The 25,439-nt window shown below is 41.4% G+C and overlaps 1 protein-coding gene across 2 annotated transcripts in view; it reads left to right on the top strand.

The window, feature by feature from the left end:
• Positions 1-24,881, top strand: part of vps50 (VPS50 EARP/GARPII complex subunit) — a 220,849-nt gene extending 195,968 nt beyond the window's left edge. For both annotated transcript variants that reach the window (XM_063043837.1, XM_063043839.1), the window contains 6 exons: positions 8,601-8,749; positions 12,967-13,063; positions 13,248-13,406; positions 13,630-13,751; positions 23,613-23,802; positions 24,040-24,881. In XM_063043837.1, coding sequence (XP_062899907.1) covers positions 8,601-8,749; positions 12,967-13,063; positions 13,248-13,406; positions 13,630-13,751; positions 23,613-23,802; positions 24,040-24,159 — 837 coding nt within the window. In that variant the 3' untranslated portion in view covers positions 24,160-24,881. The remainder of the gene's footprint in view (positions 1-8,600; positions 8,750-12,966; positions 13,064-13,247; positions 13,407-13,629; positions 13,752-23,612; positions 23,803-24,039) is intronic.
• Positions 24,882-25,439: the final 558 nt, after the last annotated feature.

The following is a 25,439-nucleotide window of genomic DNA, read 5'->3' as shown; positions in this document are numbered from 1 at the left end:
GCCTGGACTGTGAATGATTAAATAATATGCTCAATGAAGACATGAAAAGTACAATTGTTTGTGTTATTAGTTTAGGCAGGTTGTGTTTGTCTACTATTGTAACTTAGATTAAGATCAGACCACATTTATCAGTAATTAATGCAGAAATCCAAGTTGTTGCAAAGGGTTCACAAACTTTTTGCCTCTGTATATAAGCATATCTTATCTACTTTTTTTTTCTTCATTTAAATTGTTTAGATGATACTGGTAACTTCTTTCTATTGTCAGTATTTTGTGCTTTTTTTTGGATTTGAATTAACTGAATTTAATACTTGTTATATCTAGCAGACTGACTATGAATTTGAATATAGGCTCTGCTGATCACTTTTCATTTTCATTTCTTTTGTGCTTTGTTTTGTACTTTTTGCAATAATTATCTTTGATTTCTTTGCTCTGAAGCTTTCAAATTCTTCTCCCCAGAGCACTTTAGATCTGGATCTATTTTGCAACTTCTAACAAATTATATTTTTGATGTTTAAACATTTTTTAAAGCCTTCAAGAGCATAACATTTGCTCTACATTTTCTACATGGCAACCGTTTTATGGCAGAGAAGTAAAATTTCTTTCCAGTTTCAAAACATGTAAGCTTTTTATTGTGACAAATTTTCCTCAGTTCAGTTTCAAAATGAGGGTGTTTAAGTTTCTATTGCCACAGATCTTTCATAATCAAAAATGTGCAATGCTTAGTTTCTAGGAAGTGAAGTAGTCAATCCATGAAACATGCTTGAGTTGTGGAGGAAGGCATTAATCTCTGGCCACTTTGCCTCCTTCAATGTACTTTGCTGGAACTGTAAAAAATTGGCTCTTGGTGAAGTAGGCACTAAATGAAGGTCAGATTAGGCTCAAAGGTAATGCTAAGGTGAGATTCAGCAGTCTTATTTGTGAAGCAAGCACTAAGTATCTTTAATCATTATTCATAACCTGTTATTTTGTTTATAAGATCACTGAATACTGTTTGTTAAAATAAGAATCATATCATCTTGACAATATCTGCAAAAAAAAGTTATGAAAGCTAAATACAACCTCAGCAAATTAATATCTGAAGTGTTTATTTAATAGGATACCAATTTGGCACTGCTAGAGAAATAAAGACAAGGAGCTTGTTATTCAACTAATAACTAAAATGATACATCTATCTGTCCATTTAAGCTCTCACACAACCAAGTTATTGTTTGTTTCATAATTACTAGCCTGATTACTGCTTTCCTGATTTTTTGAGGTGCGTAACCTGATTGTTTTGCTGTGTGGATTTCCATTACACCTGACATTTATTGCACACTTGAAGTTAATAATAGATTAATTATTTGCTTAAGTTGTATTAATATAGTTTAAATTTAGATTTATTAGTAACACAAGCTGAATACTCAGAAAAGCAGGTTTTTCGGTTATTACAAGCACGTGAGGCGTGATGGTAAATATAACCCTATATTATCCTCACATTGCCTCTGCTTGCCCTCCCCAGAACCAAATGAGTTTTACTTGAACAGAAGTGCTAGAAGTACTCAGTGGACCTGGGCAGAATATGAGGCAAGAATTTGTTTTTCAAATCTCTGACCTGTTGTCCGAACTAGGAAAAGCTGGAAGATAAGCATGTTCAAAGTTGTAGGGAGGGTGGGGATAGGATGGAGAGAGCAAAGGAATGTCTGTGTAGGCAGAAACTGCAGATGTTGGAATCTGGAGCAATAAGCAAACTGCTGGAAGAACACAACAGGTCAAGCAGCATCTGCAGAGGCAAAAGAATGATCAACATTTTGGTTTGAGACTCTGCATCAGGACTGACAGTGTAAGGGGAAAAAGCCAGTTTACAGAGGTGTGAGACGGGCTGGTAGATGATAGGTGAAACCAGTAGAGGTGGAGAATGCTGGTGGAAGAGGTGGAATTTCGTGGTCACCCTTGTGTTCTGGCTGGTGTAAATCACAAAAGAGACACAACATCTGCAATTGCATTTTGTGATGTAGAATATATCTCATATTGTGTACTAAAAGGCTACACTGTATTAAGTTGCTGTTTAATTTTATGGATTATTTGGGTCCTTGGTTGGTGGGAAAGAGTAGAGGAGCAGGAGTTTCATGGGAAGGTACCATGAGAAGAAAATTGAGTAGGAATAAGAGTGAAAGATAGAGTTAAGGGTGAAGAATCCCCTCTGAATGCTGAAAGATCAGAGAGAGGAACAGTGGTGATATCACTTTGAGGTGGTAAAAGTCCTGATGATGAAGCATTGAGTATAAAAGCCGGTGTGGTGGAAAATGAGGACAAGGGGTGCCAGAAATTTCTCCAGCTGAGACACTAGAGGATGAGAGTAGAAGTCTGGGAAATGGAACAGACTAAGTTGGGACTCCTACCAACTCTGAAGGAGGGAAGATCACAGCTAAGGAAAAGGAAAATCATCTCAGAACTGTTGTTGTGGCAGTTGTTTGAATGGATGTTTTGGAGTTGAAATGTTGGAAAAATGAATGGAGTCCACAGGAAACTAGAGTGGGAGGTGGCATTGTCAAGATGGCTTCTGTGGGCTCATAATGGATGTAGGTCACTTCTGAAATGTTGACTTGTTCTCTCAATTTACTGCAAATAATTTTGAAAGTCAATAATAAAACATTGGGGAAATAATACCAACTGTACTTTTACTGTATCCAGAGCCGTGCAATGAAAGAAAGTCTCTTTCATCCCTACATGTTCCACTTCCAAGTGCTTAATACAAGTGTGATAAAATAATTTGATTATTTTTGCTATAAATTAATATGCAGTTGAATAACTTTCAAATGTAGCTATGCTATACTTGTGTAAAATTCATTTACATATGGTCAAGAAGAAAAAGGAAGCATAATTCAGTTTAGAAAGCAAAGATCAGAAAAGGGTTTTTGAGAATTATAAGATAGCCGGAAAGAAGTTAAGGGATTTAGCAGAGCAAGAAGGGGACATGAGAAACCTTTGGCAAGTAGGGTTAGGGAAAGCTCCAAGGTGTTCTGCACATACTTGAAGAACAGGAGTATAACTAGAGTGAGGGTAGAATGGATCAGGGATAAGAGGCAACGTGGTGCATGATGTCATGCCGACTCCTTAACCTCGATGATTAATCTAATCCTTCCCTCCTGTACAGCACTCCTATTTCTTCTATTGTCCATGTAACCATCTAAGAGTTTCTTAAATGCCCTTAAAATATCTTTCTGTCTTGATCACCATCCCTCCTGGCAAGGCATTCCACTCATTCACCCCTCGCTATTTATTTTTAAAAAACTTGCCCCTGATAGTTGTTCTCTGTAATTTTCTTCACTGATCTTAAAATTATGTACCCTGTATTAACTATTTCCACCCTGGGGAAAAAATCTCTGGCAATCCACTCAATTGTGTACACCTCTATCAAGTCACCTCTCATCTCCTTCACTCCAAGAGAAAAAGCCCTAGCTTGCTCAACCTGTCTTCATAAGGCATGATCTTAATCTAGGTAGTATCCTGGTAAATCTCCTCTGCATCCTTCCTAAAGCTTCCGTATCATTCCTATAATGAGGCAACCAGAACTGTACACAATGTTCCAAATGTGGTCTCACCTAATTTTTGAAGAGCTGTAATATTAACTCACAGCTTTCGAACTCCGACTAATGAAGATCTACATACCTTTTTCCCCCAGGGTGGTAATAGCTATTACAAGGGAACATACTTTTAAGGTTGTTAGAGGAAAGTATTGGGGAATGTCAGAGGTAGTTTTTATTACACGAGGAGTAGTGGGTGCATGGAACACACTGCTGGGGTGGTGGAAGAGCCAAATACATTAGACACATTTAAGAGACTCATAGATAGGCGTAAGGATGAAGGAAGACGAGAGCTATGTGGGAAGGAATGGTTAGATTGATTTTAGAGTAAAGAATTGGCGCTACATTGTGGGCTGAAGTGCTGTACTGTGCTGTAATATTTATGTTCATCAGATAAGTTTTTCACTCTTCAAATTCTTGCATATGCACTCTGCCTAAATCGTTCAGAATTTGTTTTGACAGGTTTGCACCAGTAAGTCAACATTGCTGTCAAAGAAGAGTGCTGTTCTTGTCTTTTGTTCCGACAAGTTGTGAAACTAGAAATAGATTTAGTAGACAGGTGATGTCTATTCTTCATTAAATCATTGTCAGATTGTGAATGGCCACAAAGGAAAAGGAATATGCTTAAAATAGTACACGTTATGTGGTTCAGTAATTGCATACACCTGGTTTTACTTATTTTGGAATGCAGGGGTTCAGAAATATTTTCATGTACTATTCCATAGTTAAAGAACACAGTAGAAAATCATAGCTCTGACTTTGAAGCTTTCTAAAAATGTTCAATAACTCTGACATAGACTTCACCAAACAGGGGATCAGCTTCTAGCTAGGATACATTTTGTTGGTCTTCATTTCATATAAAGCAAAAAGGAAAATCACATATCTGTGACACAAAAGGGGGCCATTCAATCTATGGTATGTGTGGCTGAAAAAAATCTATTCAGGTTAATCCCATTTCCCAACACCATCTATTGTGGATTCTGAGTATCAGTGCAATAAGGTTTAGGAGTGCATTATTCGACTTTTGTGATATAATTTAACCAAATCCTCATTCTCTCTCCTATGCCTCCTTACTAATCGGTTTGTGATATATTTTTAACCAAGCCACATTTTAGCTCACAACCACCAGAAAGCACTGATGACCCCATTCTGCCTGAATCTGAATCTCTGGTACCCCAGCACTCTCAAGTTCATGTTGCTGTATATCCTTTAAACAATTAAATTCACTTAACAATGTTATTAAAAATCATAATCATTCTGTACTTTGTACTTCTCAGGAATTTGCCTCAATATGTGTTAATTGTTCTATTTGACAATTGAAAGAGCTGCATTTCACATGCAATGGTATAGCTTTCCAGGTTATTTCAAGAGTACAGAGTTCAAATGTAGGCTTTGAGGCCAGGCTTCTTCATTTATGATTAAAGGTTGCTTAAATAAGAATCTTGAGGCTGAACGAAGAGCTTATCTGAGGAAAACACTTAGCAAGTTGGGCTAGTTTTCATTCGCATTTAAAATGAATAATGATCTTACTGAAAATGTTAAAATTCTAGTGCCCAGTGGCACCCACATCTACTATGATGGGAAGTGCTTTGAGAGGTTGGTCATGGCTAGAATCAACTCCTGCTTGGACCTGGACCTGCTGTAATTTGCTATCACCATAGTGGGTCTACAGCAGATGCAATCTTACAGGCTCTCCATTTAGATCACCTGGACAATAGCAATACCTACATCAGGCTGCTGTTTATTTAATACAGCTCAGCGTTCAACACAATCATACCCTCAGTTCTAATCAAGCTCCAAAAATTGGCCCTCTGCAGTGAATCCTTGACTTCCTCATTGGGATATCACAGTCTGTGGAGATCAGAAATAACATCTCCCCCTCTCTGATGATCAACATTCGAGCACCTCAAGGATGTGTGCTTAGCCCACTGTTCTACTGTCTGTTGACCCACAACTGTGTGGCATGGCACAGCTCAAATGCCATCTATATAATTGTCTATGACACAGCTATTGTTGGCAGAATTTCATATGGTGATGTGGAGGCATACAGGAGTGAGACAGATCAACTATCACAGTCAGTGATGTCACAACAACCTTGCACTCAATATTAGTAAGACCAAGGAATTGATTGCGGACTTCAGGAAGGGGAAGTTGAGGGAACACACACCAGTCCTCATCGAGGGATCAGCAGTGGAAAGGGTGAGTAGTTTCAAGTTCCTGGGTGTAAACATCTCTGAAGATCTGTCCTGGGCCCAACATACTGATGCAATTACAGAGAAGGGATAGTAGCGACTATATCATTAGGAGTTTGAGGAGAATTGGTATGTCACCAAGGACTCGTTACAAATTTCTACAGATATACCATAGAGAACGTTCTAACTGATTGCATCACCATCTGGTATGGAGGGGCCACTGCTCAAAATTAGAAAAAGCTGCAGAAAATTGTAAACTCATCCAGTCCCATCATGGGCACTAGCCTCCCCAGCATTGAGGACACATTCAAAATGTGATGCCTCAAAAATACGCATCCATTATTAAAGACCCCCATCACCCAGCCAGAGCATGCCCTCTTTTCATTGCTACCATCAAGGAGTAGGTATGGGAACCTGAAGACACATACTCAATGGAACAGCTTCTTCCCCTCTGCTACCAGATTTCTGAATGGACAATGAACCCAAGAATACAACCTGGCATCTTTTCCTCTCTTTTATCATTACTAATCTTATTTAATTTTTAAAATATTTATTGTAATTTATAGTTTTTATTATGTATTACAATGTACTGCTGTTGCAAAACAGCAAATTTCATGGCACATGCCAGTGATATTAAACCTGATTCAGAGCTTTTAAGTAACTTGACAGAATGGATGCTAATAGGATGATTTCCTTTATAGAGGAACCCAGAATTAAACAGCATTGTTTCAGAGTAAGGTGTCACCCGTTTAAGATAGAGATGAAGAGAGATTTGCTCTTAGAGGTTCGTGAATCTTTGGAACACTGCACTTCATAGAGATGTGATTGTAACACAAGATCATGATGGATTATGGAATCTAGGAACAGACAGGAAACTGGACTTGAAGGTGTAATCAGCTGGGAGCCGTATGCCTTACTCCTGTCCTACCTATATTTATTCTTCATTTCAACTGGTATAGCCAGTTCAAGCTTTACCTTTCTTCCTTGTGAATCTGCTCCAAAGGTTCCTATCCCTCTGCTCAGCTAGCTCATATATTACAGTAAAATATGCAAATACCCTCATTACAATATTGAAGGATTCCACATTTTGCTTGCATTGATTTCATCTCTCAGCATTGCTTTCTAGGACTCAGAAATCTAAATCTATACACCCTGCAGTACACAAAATGTGCTGTAGACTTTTAACCACTTAGATGGACTTGGAAACAGTGGAGAACCAAGGGTTCATTGGAACTGAACGTGTAAGTTTTTGTCAGAAAGAAGTGCTGTGGGAATACTTGAGCATGAAAGATGGACTGATTATCTACATCTCACAGATTTAGAAGGTGGCTTTAGAGTTAGTGAGTACTCTGGTTATCAACCAAAATTCTGTAGATTCTAAAAATGCTGCTGTGGATTTAAGGGCTACCAAATGTGACCTCAGTATTTAAGACCAGGAAACAGATAAAAAGCAACAGAAGAGAAAATGCTAAAATTTATAATGAAGGATATATTAACAAAATACCTTGAAGAATTGAGCAGTCAGCGTGGATTTACAGAAGAAAAAGTAGGTTAGACAGAGGGTCTGGGCCCTGAATGTCGACTGTATTCTTTTCCATAGCTGCTGCCTCGCCTGCTGAGTTCTTCCAGCATTTTTAGTGTGTTAATTGGATTTCCAGCATCTGCAGATTTCCTCATATTTGTGCTTTGACTAACTCAATGGAATTCATTGAGTATGTGACAATTAGATGAACCAGTAGGTGTGGTGTATAGAGGTTTTTGATAAAGTGCCATACAGGTTATTCACTAAAGTTGGACCACATAAAATTAGGGAGGAATAAAGTGCCATGGAATGAAAATTGGATATTGACCAGAAACCAAATATCCTCAGGTAGGCATATTGTGCTGAGAAGGGTATTAGAGGAATCAGCATTAGGCCCCAATAGTTTGTCTGTCTCTGTCTCCCACCCCTCGCTCTCTGCCCCATCCCCGTCTCTGTTTAACTGAGAAGACCAGTAAAATATTTCCAAGTTTGCTGATGCCACAAAATAGTGGAATTGTGAGGAGGGAAGAGTCTTTAAAAAATACTTTTAGGAAGTACAAGCTAAGCAAGTGGATGTGAACATAGCAAAAGGAATATAACTATTCCGCAAAAGATAGAGGCAGTCTATTTTTTGAATGGTGAAAGGTTGGGTAATGTTGATGTCACTGAAACCTAATATACAATGTAACACTTTGCCTTTACTTCTAGAGGATTTCAATCTACGAGTAAGGAAGCCTTTCTGTGGTTACTTCAGGCCTTGATGAAACTGCAAGGAATTGGGGACGGTTTTAGTCTCTTTACCCAAGAAGCAAACTAGCTGCTAGCGTGGGCTTCCAGTGAAGATTTACTCTATTGGTTCCATAGATGGTAGATATGTATGAGGAGAGTAGGATAGGGTAGGATTGTATTCTTAACTTCAGAAGAATGAGACGGGATCACCTTGAAACTTGAAGAATTCCTACAGGTCTTGACAGTCTGTATGCAGGTCACAATCTCCAAATAAGGATCAGACTTTAGAAATGTGTTAAAGAGAAATATCTTCAATGAGAGGTTGGTGAGCTTTGGGGTTATTAGCAATGGGGGACTGTGGAAGGTCCGTTGAGTTCATTTAAAACAAAGATAGATAACTGGATGTAAAGGATATCAATGAATTTGGAGGTGTAACAGGTAAATGTTGCTGAGGTAGCTCAGCCTTGATAAGTGGCAGAGCAGATTTGAAGTGGCAAACTTCGTTGCTTATTCAGATTTTGATTCATTATTTTCATGTGACAGCTCATTGCATAAATATAACTATCAGTAATTTTACATTTTTGTTTGTAGGAGGCACAACCAGAAACATCAGGCTCCTTAACAGCTACAGAAGAGAGAAAAGAAAAGGTTCCCAGCCCACACCTCAGTCACCTTGTTGTTCTAAATTCTACTGAAACATTGTATGGTCTTGCAGAAAGGGTCGTGGCTACAGAGTCTTTGTAAGTTATTTGTCACATATCACTGAAGGCTTAAAGATACTCTTTTTTCAATATGTTCAATTAAAAGCCAAATAAGACATGGAAATTTAAATTATATTCAAGTTATGTTCCTTCAAATGTTATATATTTCTCACAGGTAATTGAATGTTCATGTTTTATTGTACGTGAACCACACAATTCAATTCTTCTACTCATTCCCCAACTTTGCCGCTTTTCTTTAAATAGCTGTGAAATTCACGTTGAAAAGTTGTTTCTGAAACTGATCCAGCAATACCTTGTGGTAGAAATGTAATTATTTAGAAAGGTACTCCTCTAATCATAACTCATCAATTTTTAAGTCATCATGAAAAATGCATTTGGGATTTCTGTAATAAAATATAAAATGAGATCAACCATAATTTAAGTTTGAAATATTGGTTATCATCTGATTTTACTCTTACTGACTTAGAGTAGTATAATTTCCCATCACAGGAGAAACACATTCATATCCAGTCTACTGAAAAAAGAGCAATCAGAATTATCCTCCTTTCTAGCTCTTGTTCCATAGCTTTGCAAATGCTTATCCAGTTACTAATTAAATATGGTGAGAGTTTCTGCTTCGTCAGCTCTTATCTGTGAGATCTAGACATTAATTCTCAGGGGACCTGTCCTTAGTCCAGAACGTAAATGCCATTATGTAGAAAGCATAGCAGCACTTCTACTTCCTTAGAAGTTTGTGAAAATTCAGCATGTCATCTAAAACTGTGACAAACTTCTATAGATGTGCAGTAGGGAGTGTTCTTTACTGGTTGCATCACAGCCTGGAATGGAAACAGTAATGCCCTTGAATGGAAATGTTTATAAGAAATAGAGGAAATGGCCCAGTCCATCACAGGTAAAGCCTTCCCTACCACTGAGCTCATCTACACAGAGCACTGTCACAGGAAAGCAGCATCCACCAGCCAGGATCCCTACCATCCAGGCCATGCTGTCATCTTGCTGCTGCTACCAGGAGGATGTACAGGAGCCTCCGGACCCAAACTGCTTAGTTCAGGAACAGTTATTGCCGTTCAACCATCAGGCTCTTGAACCATCGGAGATAACTTCATTCAACTTCACTCACCTCATTACTGAACTGTTCACACAACCTATCGACTCAGTTTCAAGGACTTCTCATCTCATGTTCTCAATATTTATTGATTTTTTTTTCTCTTCCTTTTCGTATTTCCACAGTTTGGTGTCCTTTGCAGATTGGTTGTTTATCCATCCTGTGGCTTGCAGTCTTTCATGATTCTGTTGTGTTTCTTGAATTTACTGTGAATGCTCACAAGAAAACAAATCTCAGTGTCACCGTATATGCACTTTGATAATTTTACTTTGAACTTTTACCTCTTACCTCAAATCTATATCCAAGAGTTACTGACTTTTCTGCTATGATTTCTCCCCTTTTATAGCTCCTAAATAAAAGTTTCTTCAATGTTCTCTTCCAAAAACAACAGCCTAGCTATTTTTCCTTCATAAGCAAACTTCTTAATCCCTGAGACTATCTCATGAATTGGCTGTTCAGCTTGTGCTGTCATATCTTTCTTGTTGTGTGATAACGAGAAGTGTGCACAGTAGCCTTGCAGGAAGCCAGTTAGTGCTGAATGCAGTTATTGTTGAAACTTCTTGCATTTTATTGCCTCATTAAAATAAAATCTTCATTCTTTCTGCTTCTCTATGGTGGTTGACTGTGAGGCTGCATTCATTTATAATCAAGTCCATGTTTTCCAGTTCCAATGTATGCTAGTCCCCTATAATTCTCTTGATTCTCCCTTTTTTTTCCATTCTAATCATGTAATTTTTATATAATCATATAATTTTGGATTTTCTTCAGATTTATTTATCCGTATACTTTGTTTTCTATTTGCCTTTGCAATTTTGTTCTAAACTTTTACCTCTGCACTTTCCTCCTCTCAGCATTTGATAATGTAGTGCTCACAGTAGAGTCATTTTGGTTCTCCTACCCTGTATGAACTTTCACATCCAGTAGCATTTGAACTTTGGAGTTGCATTCATTTTTTTGTCGGAAAAAAATGGTCTGTATCTCATCTTGTACCACCTCAAATGTGTCTGACTGCTCTCACACTTTTTCCAGCTAGATAATGTATAGATCTAATAAAATTATTGAAATAGTGAATTTTTAATCCCAGTATTTTTTCTGTTTTATTCAGACTTCTGGCTTGCTAGATAATCCATACTTAGTGTATATTTTGGCATCACAGGATACATCAAGTAGACATCTCAAAGTACTCAAAACTTATCACAAATTATGTTTCAGCATAAACCTCTATTAATTCAATTGATAGAGTAGTGTTAGTGCCCTGTCCTTGACCGATATCCCCAAAGCATTAGGGCTCTGATCACACTCAGCTATCTTCTCTAACAGTACCATACTGTTACTGCAGGAGCCATGTATCTGTTCTCTATCTGCTTTGTATTCTGCGTTGCTCTTTTATTATGGTTAATAGTCACTTGAGTGGGGACATGGTAAAAGCGATGGGAATAAGTGACGTACTCTTGCTTATTTCATGACAGTTTGTTGCTTGGGACAGGCGGAGGACGTATGCTTGCTGACCAGTAAGATAATGCTGAATAAAGCTGAGCTTACAATTGTGTACACTTAAGTTTCATTGCTTCATGATTGTTGGTTACTAATAAAGGATTGAATAAAGAATTTGGTTTTTGGAGCAATCATTGGAGCTGGGGCAACGCTGTAGCAGGCACAGGCTAGTGGTAGTCGTTTTGGTTTGAGATTGCTGATAAATTTCTGTCAGCAAAAATTTTCTGCATTTATACCAGATGAATACTGAGCATTTGGGCATGTCCATGCAATTAGGTGCTTTGCAGCCTGGAGCAGCTTGTGACAAGTAATAGCCTTTTGTTTCGATTAATGCTGTGTTTGGATTTGAAACACAGTTTTGAATGGTCAACATTGCCTTGTCTGAGTGGTTGGATTGAAAAGCTGTATAGTGGTGTTTACGTGAATAGTTCGACCACTTGGTTCTGTTGAAAAACTGAAGAATTACATTGCTTCCATTGTTGAAAGGTTGAATTGATTTATTCATTGTTTTGTCTAATTTATGCACTTGGAAAACAACATGAGTCCAGCTGAAAGTAATGACCTTGAAGTCAAGACAGAGAGAAATTAGAGAAACATGCAATGTTGAAGGTCAGTTTGTTGGAGGAAATGAAACTATATGCAATGCCTTAGAACAGGTTGTGACTACGTACAAACCCCATTTCCAGAAAAGTTTAGATATTTTCCAAAATGCAATAAAAACAAAAATCTGTGATAGGTTAATTCACATGAATCTTTATTTAACTGACAGAAGTACAAAGAAAAGATTTTCAATAGTTTTACTGACCAACTTAATTGTATTTTGTAAACATACACAAATTTAGAATTTGATGGCTGCAACACACTCAACAAAAGTTGGGACAGAGCAAAGTAATTAAAGTGGTCTGCAGTGAAGCATATGCCATTAAACACAACCAAAGTTCTTTGTTTTTTTTAATCAATACTTCCCAAACTTGCTTACCAATCTCCTGCCTTCCTTATCAATCACTAACTATGTCACTTGTAAAGACACCCTTGGGCATCCATCGCTCTGCTAATTTTGTTTTGAACTCACCCGAAACACTAAGGGAACAGTTAAATCTAGATGTGCATTGGTAATGGCAATCTGTTGTTTTTTTTGGCCCTTGACTCCGAGTGGAGTCATCGGGACGCTGTCATGAAGGCTTTTTTTTTAGCAGGCTTTCTTATTTTTACGAGGCCGAGTTGCTAGCTCGACGCTGAACCCAGCACCGATGGAAAGCGTGCAAGGGAGCTGGCTGAATTCTAACGCGGGAGCCTTCGCTCCCAAGTCCAGCGCTGATGCCACCTCGCCATCAGCCGGCTAAATGGCAATCTGTAGGGCAATGATATGTGGCATTTATGCAAAAAGCACAGAAAAGTGATGATCATTTCAAGAATGATTGCAAATTTCTGATTAGTTGACTTCCTTTGCAACAAATGGGAAGCTGAATTCACAATTTGAAGCCAGAGTTTGTAGATATACTTTTCAGACTGAACTCTGACCTGACTACTGCTTTGATTTATTGGAATTCTTCTGGATGAGAATTGACATGATATTCTTAAGGTGCTGACAATAATTGCCAAAGCATAAATGGTCTCGTATGTCTGTGTTTCCCAGGGTGTTTCTGGCTGATCAATTTGATTGTTTGCAACCTCATCTTGATGCCATGATGCCTTCAGCCAAGAAGCCTTTTTTGCAGCAGTTCTATTCACAGGTCAGAACTGAAATTTTCAAATGAAAAACGTTCACTGTAGTTACGATTTACAGTAGAAAAGGAAGTAAATGATCAATTTTTAAATGTCTGCTTCTAAAATAAGATCACTTTCAGTTGTTGATCTGCATTTTTTTCATAGTTTTAAATTATTCTGTATTTTCTCTTCCAATCGGATAACAAAAAGACCGTGTCAACTGCCAGTGAGCTGCGCAAACCGATTTACTGGATCGTGGCTGCTAAAGCAATCGATTACGAACAGATGTTGCATCTTATGGCCAGTGTGAAGTGGGATATAAAAGAAATTATGTCACAGCACAATGTGTACGTTGATACTCTTCTCAAGGTAATTGCAAGAATGGAAATGTTCACAATAGTTACTATAACATGGTAATCAAATTGATAGACTAATTTTACAGTGTATCAGAGTTTGTTTGCAGGAAGTGTTTTTCCTTTGCTATGTTCCTCGGACTGAAAAACAAAATTACTATGAAAATGCAAGATGTTAATATTCAGGTATATTAAACCAGAATGTCTTTTCTGTTTTATTCTGTCAATTGTTACTCAAGGAGTTTGAACATTTCCATAAGAAGTTATCTGAAGTTTCTAAACGAGTGCGTATACCACTCCAAGTGTCTAATGTCCTTTGGGAGCATTGTATCCGGCTGGCAAACAGAACTATAGTGGAAGGGTAAGTTCATTTTGGTAAACTATTTTCTGAATTACAAAACATCCTCCACTTCTGCAAAAATTGAATTGAGCTGCCGAAAGTTTCATGATCAAATGAGTCTTCAAAGACATGGCATCCATAGCTGTTGTCCATTATTTACACCATTTGTCTGCTGAGAAAATGATGGAAAAGCTCAGCAGGATGGACAGCATCTGTATAAAGAGAAGTAGTTAACACTTTAAGTCCGGAACCCTTCATCAGATGGGATAGTGCAGCAGTAATCTTGACACCAGTAGGTCCCGTGAACAGTAGCAAGGCAGATTGTTTGTTCTGTTGATTGAGTGATAAGAAGGCAGGTAGAGACTTTGTATCCAGTTAAACATTTGTCCCTGCATTACTTGGAGTCTTTGTTTGAGATTATATGCTTGACTTCAAGTGTGGAAGTTGAACCAACAATATTCCTTCTGAACTATATCTGGCATATGTGGGAGCAATAAAAATATTTTTCATATAATTTGCTCTATTGAAAATTCAATGGTGTTTTAAATCATAGATCGTTTGTGATACATAAAGATGGTGGTGGTGGGGCGGGGGGGGCCATCACTGAACCCCATTTCTCATTGCTGGTCAATGAAGGACTGCCCAGTCAGATACCACGTCCTAACACTTCATTTGTAGCTCTGCAAGTTGTGACTCTTTCATTACAAAGAAGCATGATTTATCTTTCCTTGGAAAGGCAAGGATACTTATCACAGATTTCATAGAACATGGAAAATTACATCACATTACCACACTGCCAAGAATTTCGCCATTAACCCTGTATTTGCCTTCAAATTCAACCTTTCAAAATGTATCATCTTACATTTTTCCTGGTTGAACTCCATCAACCACTTCTCTATCCAGCTCAGCGTCTTGTCAATGTCCCGTTGAAATTGTTGCAACCTGCAACAACCCTCATCCAAGCCATTTATAAAACTCGTAAAGAGCTGGAACAGTTCTCTGGAACACCACTAATCACCAGCCTCCAGGTAGAATACGCTCCCATCTGCTACCACCCTCTCCCTTCTGTGGGCAAGCCATTTCTGTATCCTCACAGCTAAGTGTCCCTGAATCCCATGCCTCCTGACTTTCTGAGTGAGCCTACTATGGGGAACCTTATCAAATGCCATCAGCCTAAAGCCCTAATGTCTAATGTCCATATACACCAGGTCCACTGCTCTACCTTCATCAATGTGCTTTGACTTGATGTTGTGCCAACCTTTTAACATATTCTAAGACAAATCTAAAATTTCCTTCCTACATAGCCCTCCATTCTTCTATCATCCATGTGCCTACCTTAGAGTTTCTTAAATGTTCTTAGTGTATCTGCCTCTATTACCATTGCTGGCAGTGAGTTCCATGTACCTACCACTTAGTGTAAAGGTCTTACCTCTGAGATCTCTCCTATACTTTGCTCCAATCGCCGTAAAATTATGCCTCTTTGTATTAGCCATTTGCACACTGGGCGTAGTCTCTGGCTATTGACTTGATCTATGCCTGTTATCATCTTGTACACCTCTGTCAAGTCACCTCATCCTCCTTTGCTCCAAAGAGAAAGGCTTTAACTTGTTCATCCTATTCTCAAAAGACATGCCCTCCCATTCAGGCAGCATCTGGTAAATCTCCTCTGCACCCCCTCTAAAGCTTCTACAACCTTCTTATAATGAGGTCACCAGAGCTGAACACACTATTTCAAGTGAGGTCTGACAAAGAGCCTCCTGGCTCTTGAATTTAATCTCCCAACTAATGAATGCCAACACACCATTTGTCTTCACACCAACACTATTAACTTGCGTGGCAACTTTGTTGGTAGAAGTTCCTATCTGACTAATTCAACTGCTATTTTTCAGGCGTTAACTAAATGTGTGAATGATGTAATCATGGTTGTGGGGGTTCAATAAAGGAGGGAAATGTACCATGAATGATAGGGCCCTAAGGAGCGTTAAGGACCTAGCTACAAAAATCCAAAGATTGGAAAAAGTGGCAGCAAAGGTAAATTAAGTGATGAAGAAGGTTTGAAGAATACTTGCAGAATAAGCCCGAAATCCAACACCAGAGTTTCTGGACCAACTTGCCTTTAACAATTCAATTCTTAAACCAACCAGCAAAACCCTAATCACTCTAGCAATATTACCATTTTGCACTAAAATGGACTGTTTTTTATCTAGTTGTGTGTTCATGTAATAATTGTATATAATTTATGTTTAATTTATCTTGTGAATCCTGCTTGTATGATACTCTGTGTGATGCTCTTGAAAGTAGGTTTTTCATTGCACCTGTGAGTATTTGTATTTGTTAACCATAAGAGTGCACAGAGACGGAAGTTAAGAGGGCAAAAAGAGAATGAGAAAGATCTGGCAGGCAAGGCGAAGAAAAATCCTGAGAGATTCTGTAGGTCCATTAGGAGTAAAAGGGTGGCCAGGGAGAGAGTAGGTCCCCTTAGAAATCAACATGGCCATCTGTGTAAGGAACCAAAATAAATGGGTGAAATTTTTACTGAATATTTCTCTTCAGTTTTTTTCTGTAGAGAAAATGATGGAAAATAAAGAAATGGGGAAAATGGGTGGTGTTGCCTCGATCCACATACAAGTTAGCAGCATACATCAAAGTTGCTGGTGAACGCAGCAGGCCAGGCAGCATCTATAGGAAGAGGCGCAGTCGACGTTTCAGGCCGAGACCCTTCGTCAGGACTAACTGAAGGAAGAGTGAGTAAGGGATTTGAAAGCTAGAGGGGGAGGGGGAGATGCAAAATGATAGGAGAAGACAGGAGGGGGAGGGATGGAGCCGAGAGCTGGACAGGTGATAGGCAGAAGGGGATACGAGAGGATCATGGGACAGGAGGTCCGGGAAGAAAGACGCGGGGGGGGGGGTGACCCAGAGGATGGGCAAGAGGTATATTCAGAGGGACAGAGGGAGAAAAAGGAGAGTGAGAGAAAGAATGTGTGCATTAAAAAGAGTAACAGATGGGGTACGAGGGGGAGGTGGGGCCTAGCGGAAGTTAGAGAAGTCAATGTTCATGCCATCAGGTTGGAGGCTACCCAGACGGAATATAAGGTGTTGTTCCTCCAACCTGAGTGTGGCTTCATCTTTACAGTAGAGGAGGCCGTGGATAGACATGTCAGAATGGGAATGGGATGTGGAATTAAAATGTGTGGCCACTGGGAGATCCTGCTTTCTCTGGCGGACAGAGCGTAGATGTTCAGCAAAGCGGTCTCCCAGTCTGCGTCGGGTCTCACCAATATATAAAAGGCCACATTGGGAGCACCGGACGCAGTATATCACCCCAGTCGACTCACAGGTGAAGTGATGCCTCACCTGGAAGGACTGTTTGGGGCCCTGAATGGTGGTAAGGGAGGAAGTGTAAGGGCATGTGTAGCACTTGTTCCGCTTACACGGATAAGTGCCAGGAGGGAGATCAGTGGGGAGGGATGGGGGGGACGAATGGACAAGGGAGTTGTGTAGGGAGCGATCCCTGCGGAATGCAGAGAGAGGCGGGGAGGGAAAGATATACTTAGTGGTGGGATCCCGTTGGAGGTGGCGGAAGTTACGGAGAATAATATGTTGGACCCGGAGGCTGGTGGGGTGGTAGGTGAGGACCAGGGGAACCCTATTCCTAGTGGGGTGGTGGGAGGATGGAGTGAGAGCAGATGTACGTGAAATGGGGGAGATGCGTTTAAGAGCAGAGTTGATAGTGGAGGAAGGGAAGCCCCTTTCTTTAAAAAATGAAGACATCTCCCTCGTCCTAGAATGAAAAGCCTCATCCTGAGAGCAGATGCGGCGGAGACGGAGGAATTGCGAGAAGGGGATGGCGTTTTTGCAAGAGACAGGGTGAGAAGAGGAATAGTCCAGATAGTTGTGAGAGTCAGTAGGCTTATAGTAGACATCAGTGGATAAGCTGTCTCCAGAGACAGAGACAGAAAGATCTAGAAAGGGGAGGGAGGTGTCAGAAATGGACCAGGTAAACTTGAGGGCAGGGTGAAAGTTGGAGGCAAAGTTAATAAAGTTAACGAGTTCTGCATGCGTGCAGGAAGCAGCGCCAATGCAGTCGTCGATGTAGCGAAGGAAAAGTGGGGGACAGATACCAGAATAGGCACGGAACATAGATTGTTCCACAAACCCAACAAAAAGGCAGGCATAGCTAGGACCCATACGGGTGCCCATAGCTACACCTTTAGTTTGGAGGAAATGGGAGGAGCAAAAGGAGAAATTATTAAGAGTAAGGACTAATTCTGCTAGACGGAGCAGAGTGGTGGTAGAGGGGAACTGATTAGGTCTGGAATCCAAATCTTACATCTACGGACTGCAGAGCCTGCCGGCCCCGACGCTAGCAGGCATGAACTTTCGGTTGCGGCCCCTGCCGTTGGTCTCGGCGGCTCCAACACCTCAGGACATATTCAAAACCCGGACTCCAGCAACGACCATGGACACATTCAAAGCGATCGCGCAACCACCAACTGCGACTCCAGCCTTGAACTCCAGGCCGGTTTCTTTATGTGCTGCTGTTGTGACTCCCGTCTCCCCTTCCCCCACCACCACTCCGCAGCCCCGTCTTCCTCAGATCCCACCGTCAGCTCCTGGGCCCTCAGAGGCTCCATCTTCCTCTCACCCCAACCCTCCCCCCTCCACTGACACCCCCAGCCTCCCCCCTCCCCCCTCTGATCCCAGCTCTCATCCGTGCCGGGTCTTTACCATCCCCTCCGACCTTCAACTGTCGGAGGCAGAACGCTCTGTTCTCAGTAAGGGCCTCACGTTTGTCCCCCTTCGCCCACACCTCAGCGAGTTCCGTGTTCGCCATGATGCGGAACTTTTCTTCCGCCGTCTCCGTCTCCGAGCCTACTTCTTCGGCAAGGACTCTTCCACCCCCACCGATGACCCCTTCTCCCGTCTTCATCCCTCCTCTTCTTCATGGACACCCCGCTCTGGTCTTCTGCCTGCTCTGGATCTCTTTATTGCCAACTGCCGACGGGACATCAACCGTCTCGACTTCACCGCACCTTGTCCCCATTCCAACCTCACTCCTTCGGAACGCTCTGCTCTCCGCTCCCTCCGCACTAATCCTAACATTATTATTAAACCCGCTGATAAGGGGGGTGCTGTTGTAGTCTGGCGTACTGACCTCTACCTTGCCGAGGCACAGCGACAACTCGCGGATACCTCCTCTTATTTACCCCTCGATCGTGACCCCACTAAGGAGCACCAGGCCATTGTCTCCCACACTATCAACGACTTTATCCGCTCAGGGGATCTCCCATCCACTGCTACCAACCTTATAGTTCCCACACCCCGCACTTCCCGTTTCTACCTCCTACCCAAGATCCACAAACCTGCCTGTCCTGGCCGACCTATTGTCTCAGCTTGCTCCTGCCCCACCGAACTCGTTTCTGCATACCTCGACACTGTTTTATCACCCCTTGTTCAATCCCTTCCGACCTACGTTCGTGACACTTCTCACGCTCTTAAACTTTTCGATGATTTTAAGTTCCCTGGCCCCCACCGCTTTATTTTCACCTTGGATGTCCAGTCCCTATATAGTTCCATCCCCCATCAGGAAGGTCTCAAAGCTCTACGCTTCTTTTTGGATTCCAGACCTAATCAGTTCCCCTCTACCACCACTCTGCTCCGTCTAGCAGAATTAGTCCTTACTCTTAATAATTTCTCCTTTTGCTCCTCCCATTTCCTCCAAACTAAAGGTGTAGCTATGGGCACCCGTATGGGTCCTAGCTATGCCTGCCTTTTTGTTGGGTTTGTGGAACAATCTATGTTCCGTGCCTATTCTGGTATCTGTCCCCCACTTTTCCTTCGCTACATCGACGACTGCATTGGCGCTGCTTCCTGCACGCATGCAGAACTCGTTAACTTTATTAACTTTGCCTCCAACTTTCACCCTGCCCTCAAGTTTACCTGGTCCATTTCTGACACCTCCCTCCCCTTTCTAGATCTTTCTGTCTCTGTCTCTGGAGACAGCTTATCCACTGATGTCTACTATAAGCCTACTGACTCTCACAACTATCTGGACTATTCCTCTTCTCACCCTGTCTCTTGCAAAAACGCCATCCCCTTCTCGCAATTCCTCCGTCTCCGCCGCATCTGCTCTCAGGATGAGGCTTTTCATTCTAGGACGAGGGAGATGTCTTCATTTTTTAAAGAAAGGGGCTTCCCTTCCTCCACTATCAACTCTGCTCTTAAACGCATCTCCCCCATTTCACGTACATCTGCTCTCACTCCATCCTCCCACCACCCCACTAGGAATAGGGTTCCCCTGGTCCTCACCTACCACCCCACCAGCCTCTGGGTCCAACATATTATTCTCCGTAACTTCCGCCACCTCCAACGGGATCCCACCACTAAGCATATCTTTCCCTCCCCGCCTCTCTCTGCATTCCGCAGGGATCGCTCCCTACACAACTCCCTTGTCCATTCGTCCCCCCCATCCCTCCCCACTGATCTCCCTCCTGGCACTTATCCGTGTAAGCGGAACAAGTGCTACACATGCCCTTACACTTCCTCCCTTACCACCATTCAGGGCCCCAAACAGTCCTTCCAGGTGAGGCATCACTTCACCTGTGAGTCGACTGGGGTGATATACTGCGTCCGGTGCTCCCGATGTGGCCTTTTATATATTGGTGAGACCCGACGCAGACTGGGAGACCGCTTTGCTGAACATCTACGCTCTGTCCGCCAGAGAAAGCAGGATCTCCCAGTGGCCACACATTTTAATTCCACATCCCATTCCCATTCTGACATGTCTATCCACGGCCTCCTCTACTGTAAAGATGAAGCCACACTCAGGTTGGAGGAACAACACCTTATATTCCGTCTGGGTAGCCTCCAACCTGATGGCATGAACATTGACTTCTCTAACTTCCGCTAGGCCCCACCTCCCCCTCGTACCCCATCTGTTACTCTTTTTAATGCACACATTCTTTCTCTCACTCTCCTTTTTCTCCCTCTGTCCCTCTGAATATACCTCTTGCCCATCCTCTGGGTCACCCCCCCCCCGCGTCTTTCTTCCCGGACCTCCTGTCCCATGATCCTCTCGTATCCCCTTCTGCCTATCACCTGTCCAGCTCTCGGCTCCATCCCTCCCCCTCCTGTCTTCTCCTATCATTTTGCATCTCCCCCTCCCCCTCTAGCTTTCAAATCCCTTACTCACTCTTCCTTCAGTTAGTCCTGACGAAGGGTCTCGGCCTGAAACGTCGACTGCGCCTCTTCCTATAGATGTTGCCTGGCCTGCTGCGTTCACCAGCAACTTTGATGTATGTTGCTTGAATTTCCAGCATCTGCAGAATTCCTGTTGTTTGCATACAAGTTAGCAGGGAGGTTTTACAGGTTTTAAAGTGCATTAAGGTGGACAAATCCCCACGGCCAGACATTGCATTCTTGGACCTTGTGGGAAGCTAGAGAAGAAATTGTGGAGGTTTTTGCAGAGATTTTTGCTTCACCTCTAGCCACAGCTGAGGTCTGAATGACTGGAGAGTGGCCTAATGTGGTACTATTGTTTAAAAAGGGTAGCAAAGCCAGCCAGAAAGTTACATACCAATGTGTCTGACTTCAGTGGTGAGTAATTTGCTAGAGAGGATTCTGAGGGCAGGAATTACCAACCTATGGAGAGACTCATTCTGGTGAGTCAGCATGAAGTCGTGTGTGACAAATCTCTTCGAGCTGTTCGATGAAGTAACCAAGAGGGTAGGTGAGGGTAGACCAGCAGATACTGTCTGTATGCACTTAAGCAAGGCCTTTGACAAGGTGTTTCATGGCATTTAGATCACACGGGGAGATAACAGATTGGATTTATAATTGGCCCAGTCCTGCAGAAAGATTTTGGCCTGTAATGTGGACTGCACCTTTTTCCATAAATGCTGCCTAGCCTGCTGAGTTCCTCTGGCATTTAGTGTGTGTTGTTTAGATTTACAGCATCTGCAAGTTTTCTCTTTTCTGTGATAGGAAGCAGAAGGTGATGTTTGAGGGTTGCTTCTTGGACTGGAAGTCTGTGTTTGGATTATTTGGATGTGAATGTACAAGGCATGGTGTTAGTAAGTTTGCAGATAATACTAAAATAGGTGATATTGTAGATGGTGTAAACAGTTGTGAAAAATTAGAGAGATCCTAATCAGCTGAGTATGTGGGCTAAGGATTGATTATCTTTCAATCCAGATAAATGTGAGTTACTGAGTGCAATGGAACAGAGGGGTCTAGAAGTGCAAGTGCACAGATCTTGGAAAGCAACATCACAACAAGATTGTGTTGTGAAGAAAGTGTTTGGCATGCTGGCCTTCAGTCATGGGCACTGAGTATCATAGTTTTGATGTTGCAGTTATATAAGAGATTGGTGAGTCCACGTTTGGAGTATTGTGTACAGTTTTGGTCATCCTCTTCTAGGAATGATGTTATTTACACTTGAAAGAGTGTTGGAAAACTTGGGTGGCTTAAGTTACAGGGAGAAGTTGCATATTCCCTGGAATGTTGAAGATTGGCGGGGGGGGGGGGGAGGTCACCTGAGCTGTGTACATACATCTACTGATGCTTCTGGACACATCTTCAGTAATGTTCCTGGAATCATCGGGTGTTTCGGGTCTTTCAACATCATACAACCTCCTCCAGGTGACCCAGCCGGGGCTGATCAGACCCCAGCTTGTGTGCAGATGGCTAGCTACTTATGACTCCATGGCTCCCCGCTTTTGAGCCACAGCCATCTTGAGGCCCTCTCTGCCGCATTGGTGGTACTGTGGGTGGCTCTCCTCTTCCTCTCTCCCTCGATGCCCAAAATGCTGAAGGCTCTAACTAAAGAACGGGCTACGAATCCCCTACAACCAACCTCCACTGGGAGACACCTCGCTCTCCATCCAGTCTGCTGACAGTTGCTGACCAGTCCTGCATACTTGGAGAGCTTCCTTTCAAAGGCCTCCTCCAAGCTATCTTCCCATGGGACTGTCAGCTCCAGCAGCACCACTTGCTTAGTTGACTCAGACACTAGGATAATGTCTGATCGCAGGGTGGTGGCTGCGATATGAGCTGCAGGCCATTTGATCCGCCTCTTGTTAGGCTTCATGTTAGAGAGATTAGTTTGCAACACTTGGAGGTTCCGGGCACTATGGAGTGACTCCGGGCCTGGCCCCTCCTTCATCTCACCAGGTTGGACACCTGCACTTTGTGCTGCTCCTGCTCCCGCCAAACACTTATCATGAGTAAAAGCGCATAGTCTTTTTCCCCAGGGATAGGGCCCTAAAAGCAAGAGAACATGTGCTTAAGATCAAGTGAGAGATTTAGGCAAAGGAAGTATTTGGGTATTTGGAAATAGTAGTTGAGGCAGATACATTGGCAATATTTAAAAGCCAAAAAGCCATCTACGTAGATAAATATGTAGTAGAGGTTTTTGAGGGCTATAGGCCAAATATGGGCATATGAGACTAGATAGCTCGACAACACAGTCTGCATGGATTAGTTGCCCCGAAGGCCTGTTTGCAGGCCCTATGACTCTAATGATACTGACTTGCCTTTTATTAATCCCATATTGACTCTATTTAGTATTTATTTTGTTATCGTAGTTCTGTGTCAGACTCCCTTGGATTTACCCATCTGATTATGTTGCATCCTGTTTTCTCTCTTGCCTCCCTCAAATCATGGGTATATGATGAACATTATGTGCATTAAACAAATTCCTGAACGACTTTGACAAACAGTTGTTGGAAGATTTCTTTAGAGCACAAATTTTAAGTACTCGCACTCTGCTAAATGCTTTGCTGTAAGAAATAATAGAATTTTATCATATTTCACTTTTCAGATTAGTTATCTTTAATTTGTCATATGTACTGATTTGACATCTTCTTTCTCTTAATGCTACAGTTATGCTAATGTGAAAAAATGCAGTAATGAGGGACGGGCCTTAATGCAGTTGGACTTCCAGCAGTTTTTAATGAAGCTAGAGAAACTGACTGACATCAGACCAATTCCTGATAAGGAGTTTGTGGAAACTTATATTAAAGCCTATTATCTAACTGAAAATGATATGGAAAGGTGGATCAAAGAACATAGGGTAAGGCTTGTGTGTAATTTCAGAGGAAAGGCTTAAACTTCTTTGAATGTCTCAAATTATTTTTACAACTGCCAAATATTCTATTATAGATAAAATGTTTATATGTCTATTAGAATTTGAAATATCTGCTGGTTGAGCTTTCACGTCAGCACATTATCCGTTTGACTTCTGTGAAATTGTTTTGTAAAGCTGAGTGATTTTTTTTCTTATTTATAATTTTGTGCTTTCTTTTGGCAGGAATATTCAACAAAGCAGTTAACGAACCTTGTGAATGTATGTCTGGGCTCGCATATCAATAAAAAAGCACGGCAGAAACTGATAGCAGCCATCGAGGAACCGGATAGACTCAAAAGATAGCCTTTACCGATGTCTGTATGTTGTTGTCCAGGATGGCAAAGGGATAAATATTTCCACTCCAAACTAATACATCATGACTCTTTTCTGTTACACGCATTTATGATGCATGTTATGTATCTTCTGATTTAAAAAAATAACAACAAACTGAACTGAAAATGCTGTTCTAGTTGTAAATGTATGTTTACTCCAGTCTTGGTAGGTCATCAAGAGTAATGCTGTCTTTAGAGCCTGTATGAAAACTATTTTCAATGTTATGGTTATTATATGGTGGGAGGAAGCTTAAAATTTTATCTATTAGAATATGGGATGTAAGGATTATATATTGTAACAGAATGAGATTATATTAATTAATGTTAGTGTATGAACTACTGAAGCTGATTTTACAATTGCTTTTCTGTATGTAAAGGGTAAATATGAATAACTGAAGGATGTTTATGCTTCATGTAGAACCACAATAAGTAACGAATTCAATCTATATATTAATTTGTTTTAGTTCTAAAATTTAAAAAAAAAACATTTGTTTCTTGTTGAACTGGAATTGATCATGGATTGGTAAGTGAATAAACTCTCTAAATCACAGAATTCTTATCTCTCATTATATCAATGTTTGGGGCTTGCAGCTGTGCAAGTATCTGGGAAGCAGCATTTTAAGAACAATGTTCATCTTGCGTTAGATGTCGCAGATCCATCTGGTTCAATTAAAACAAAGCAGACTCTTCAATAAAATCATTGTGAAATGCACTATCACTTGGTTACCTTTAACAAATAAGTTGTTCATTTAGCACTTAGGTTAGGATAGTCAGTGAATATTCAGATAAAGCTTAAGCTCACCACTTATCAGATTGTTTTACCACATGCTACTTTGTTGTGTATTCAGGCAATGGCACAGCTGGTAGAGCTGTTCAGTCAGTTCTCTCAACCTGAGTTTAATGATGATTTTGGATATGGAGTTTACACAAACCCTCTGAGACCGCAAGGGTTTTAGAGTGCTCCTCCCTCACCCCAAAGATGAGCAGCTTGTAGTTTAGATGCCCTTGTGCCTGAGTGACTGATAGAATCTGGGTGCAGTTGATGAGAATAAGGGGAGAATAAAATGGGATTAATTTAGGTTGATGGTTACACACTAACTTGTTGGATCAAAGAGCCGGTTTCTGTGCTATATCTCTGATTCTATAACTCCCAAAACATGTAGTGCTGAATCTTGTTGACTATGACTATTGGTTCTGAAGGGAACTGTCTCCCCACCATCGAGAACATTTTCAAGATGCAGTGCCCTAGAA

The sequence above is a fragment of the Mobula hypostoma genome, chromosome 3, assembly GCF_963921235.1.
Source record: "Mobula hypostoma chromosome 3, sMobHyp1.1, whole genome shotgun sequence".
Classification (NCBI taxonomy): domain Eukaryota; kingdom Metazoa; phylum Chordata; class Chondrichthyes; order Myliobatiformes; family Myliobatidae; genus Mobula; species Mobula hypostoma.
This window is presented reverse-complemented; position numbering and strand designations above follow the sequence as displayed.